Source organism: Cladosporium halotolerans (genome assembly GCF_011745625.1).
Source record: "Cladosporium halotolerans strain TM138-S3 chromosome Unknown Sca222, whole genome shotgun sequence".
In the NCBI taxonomy this organism is placed as follows: domain Eukaryota; kingdom Fungi; phylum Ascomycota; class Dothideomycetes; order Cladosporiales; family Cladosporiaceae; genus Cladosporium; species Cladosporium halotolerans.
The window spans coordinates 1-2,966 of NW_027191669.1; the positions used below are offsets into that span (position 1 = coordinate 1).

The 2,966-nt window shown below is 55.6% G+C and overlaps 1 protein-coding gene across 1 annotated transcript; it reads right to left on the reverse strand.

Annotated features, from left to right (window-relative positions):
- Positions 1-85: 85 nt before the first annotated feature.
- On the reverse strand, positions 86-2,644 carry WHR41_09657 (uncharacterized protein; the record flags this gene model as incomplete). The annotated part of the gene is made up of 1 exon (XM_069378259.1): positions 86-2,644. The coding sequence occupies one exon, from the start codon at positions 2,642-2,644 to the stop codon at positions 86-88; it is 2,559 nt and encodes an 852-aa protein (XP_069224834.1).
- Positions 2,645-2,966: the final 322 nt, after the last annotated feature.

Consider the following 2,966-nt stretch of genomic DNA (forward strand, 5'->3'; position numbering starts at 1 on the left):
TGAATCTGATTATTCAGGTCCGAGCTCAATCAGGGACCTGATTGATTGATTACCTGATTGATTATCTGATTGAGAAAATCAAGATTCAAGATCTATGTTGGCTGTTCAGCAGCAGCTGTACTTTCTTCACTCGGTCTTTCTGGCCTCTCCACCAGATCTCTGACCCGTACAACGCCACGGAGGTGACAGCGGCCACGACCACTCTCCGCATCAAGTCGGCCGACAAGCCGCCATTGCTTCTACTGAGACTGGATACCCGCTGGAGGGCTCCTTTGGCACTTGCGATCCTGTTTTCGAAGTGCGTCTTGAACGACAACTTCGAATCCAGCCAGAAGCCCAGCCATTTTGTCGCTTCTTGCTTGACGGTGAAGGTCTGCTCTCCGATGCGGATGGCTGCATCTTTTGTTGCTTGTAGAATCCCTCGACGCCTGCTGAAGACGAGTACTTCGGTTTTGCTGACCTCGAAATCGGCTTTATTGTCCGATCCCCATTGTATTGCATCTCTGGCGATATGCTCGAGCTTCCTCGCGCCTTCTTCCACGTCATCACATTCTGTCACTAGCCCGATGTCGTCCACGAACGAGATGGCCTGGAGCTTCATGTGTCTGTCCTCCAGCCACTGGAACATTGCGCTCACTGATAAGATGAACAGCACCGGTGATATCGGTGATCCTTGCGGCAGGCCAGCTTGAATGCTGCGGGTCTCGCCCGTCCTTCCGTCAATCACCAACATGGCTCGACGGTCTGATAGGAACGAGTTCACCCATCGCACGATGTTGCCGGCCATCCCGACTTGTATCATCCGCAGCAGGAGTTTCTGCTTGTTGACCCTGTCAAACGCACCTTTGACATCAAGGAGTAAAGCGAGTGCAATGCGCTTTTGGCTCCATGCATTCTCGACCTTTGCGACCAGCTGAGCCACCGCATCTGATGTCCCTCTCCCCTGACGGCAGCCGAACTGCCCTCGATGGAAGACTTCATTTGTCTCACAGTAGGATGCGATCCAAATTGCTACCGCCCTCTCCACCACTTTTCCGAGACAGTTGAGGAGGCTGATCACCCGGTACGCTTTCGCGACGCTGTACGTGGGTTTGTTTTGCTTCCGCAGCAGAACTCCCTTCGCGGTCTTCCACGTGTAGGGATGGAACCCTGTCCTTATGCACCCTTGTACAAGAGCTACCACACGGTCTTCCGCCCATTGCCATAGGAGTCTTAGCACTTTGAAGCCGATCCCGTCCAGACCGGGGGCTTTGTTGACCGACTGAGTGAACAGAGCTTCGCGGACTTGCTTGACACTCACGCCAGCACTCGTGTCTGGGATCTGAATGTCCTCGTTGTCCACGACTTGGGGTGGGAATGCCTGCGCCATGAAGATCCCCTCCTTCTCCTCGGCTGTCGATGCAATCTTGTCCGGCTGGCCGTCAATGCTTGCTACCTTGATCGCCGGTGTGTGCGACGGCACCTGAGGTTTCGTATATCTGAGCGCTTGCCAGCATCTTGCGGGATCAGACGCCAATTTCGAGCTTTCGTCGGTCGGGAAGACGCCCTCAAGAAAGCGCTCCCAAGCCAGTCTCTTGGCTTTCCGGATGTGTGTGTAATAGTCGTTTCTCACCCGACGGTACTCGTCGAAGCTAGTGCGGCCGTCATTGTAGGCACGTCTAGCGCTCCCAAACAGCCTTCTCTGCTGTTTGATCTCTTCCGTCCACCAGTGCTTCGATCGTGGTCTCGGCGCTCTGCCAGCGGCATGTCTGTCCAGTACAGCTCGTAGGCTGTCTTGGATCCACAGTGCTTCGGCTTCCAGTTCTGTCGGTGACGTGTCCCACGCATTGATCAGCGACCTTCCTTCACTCAACTCAAGCCAATGTTCGCTTGCGGCTTCGAGGGCCTGTTCGTCTGAGCAAAGCCGATTGATGTTCCAGTTTTGCGAAGCGTTTATCTGCCTTTCCGCGACGGCCGCGTTGAGTGGTGCCCACTCAAAGACGATTACCTCGTGGTCGGATGTTGTGGCCAGTGACTCGTCGATCTCCCATGTGACCAGTGCTCCGACCCTGCGGGTACTCAAGGTCAAGTCGATTATCGATCTACAGTTCTTCCCACACCTCGTGGGCTGGTGGTCGTTATTGTTGATGATGAGCTCACGCTTCTCGATCAATCTCTCTACCGTCCCTGCGTTCTGCCTACCTGCCACCCACGGATCCCACAAGGGACTGCGAGCATTGAAGTCGCCTGCGAGTATGGTCCGGCCCTCGATGAGTCGCGACACATCTACGTGGTCCATCGTGTATCCGCCGCCTTGGACTCTGGCTTTGTTGTAGACATTTACCAGCCTCGTCCGTCGCGCTTTTCTGCGGTTCACTGTCTCCCAGACGTCCAGGCACTGAATATGCGGACTATCCACCAGGTCAGTTCGCTCCTCAAATACATAGCGGTCTAGTGCGTCGTTTCGGATGGCTAGCGCTACTCTTGTCTCTCGCTTCGCACACTCTGGCCACCGTATCTGGAATCCCGGATGGCCGATCGCGTGTTTCTTTCCCACGTACGGTTCTTGTAGGCACACCACTTCGGCTCCTCGCTCCACGGCCGCCTCCAGTGCAGCTATCGTCGACACAGCCGTGCCGTTGCAGTTATGTTGTATCACTATCATCGTCAACGAACATGTGCGTCGGGTCGCTGGAGCTGAGGATCTGGGTCGCCCTCGCGAACTGTTTGGTCCTTGGCCGGAGTTCCCTTGTTTGTCGGGGTGACGGTTGGCTCTGCGGCAGTGGCTCTGGTGTGTTCCTGTCCGAAGACGTCGGGATCGCTTGTGCTTGAGTGGCTTGTCCTGGGTCGGCAGGCGTCATTGTGATATCTGCCTGATCTCCATGATCGGAGAGATCGTCTTTCCCTGCTGCCGATTCCATCGCCGGCGGGCTGCTGCGCATCTCGCTCACCTTTCGCTGGCGAGTCTGGTGACTTGATCTCCTTTC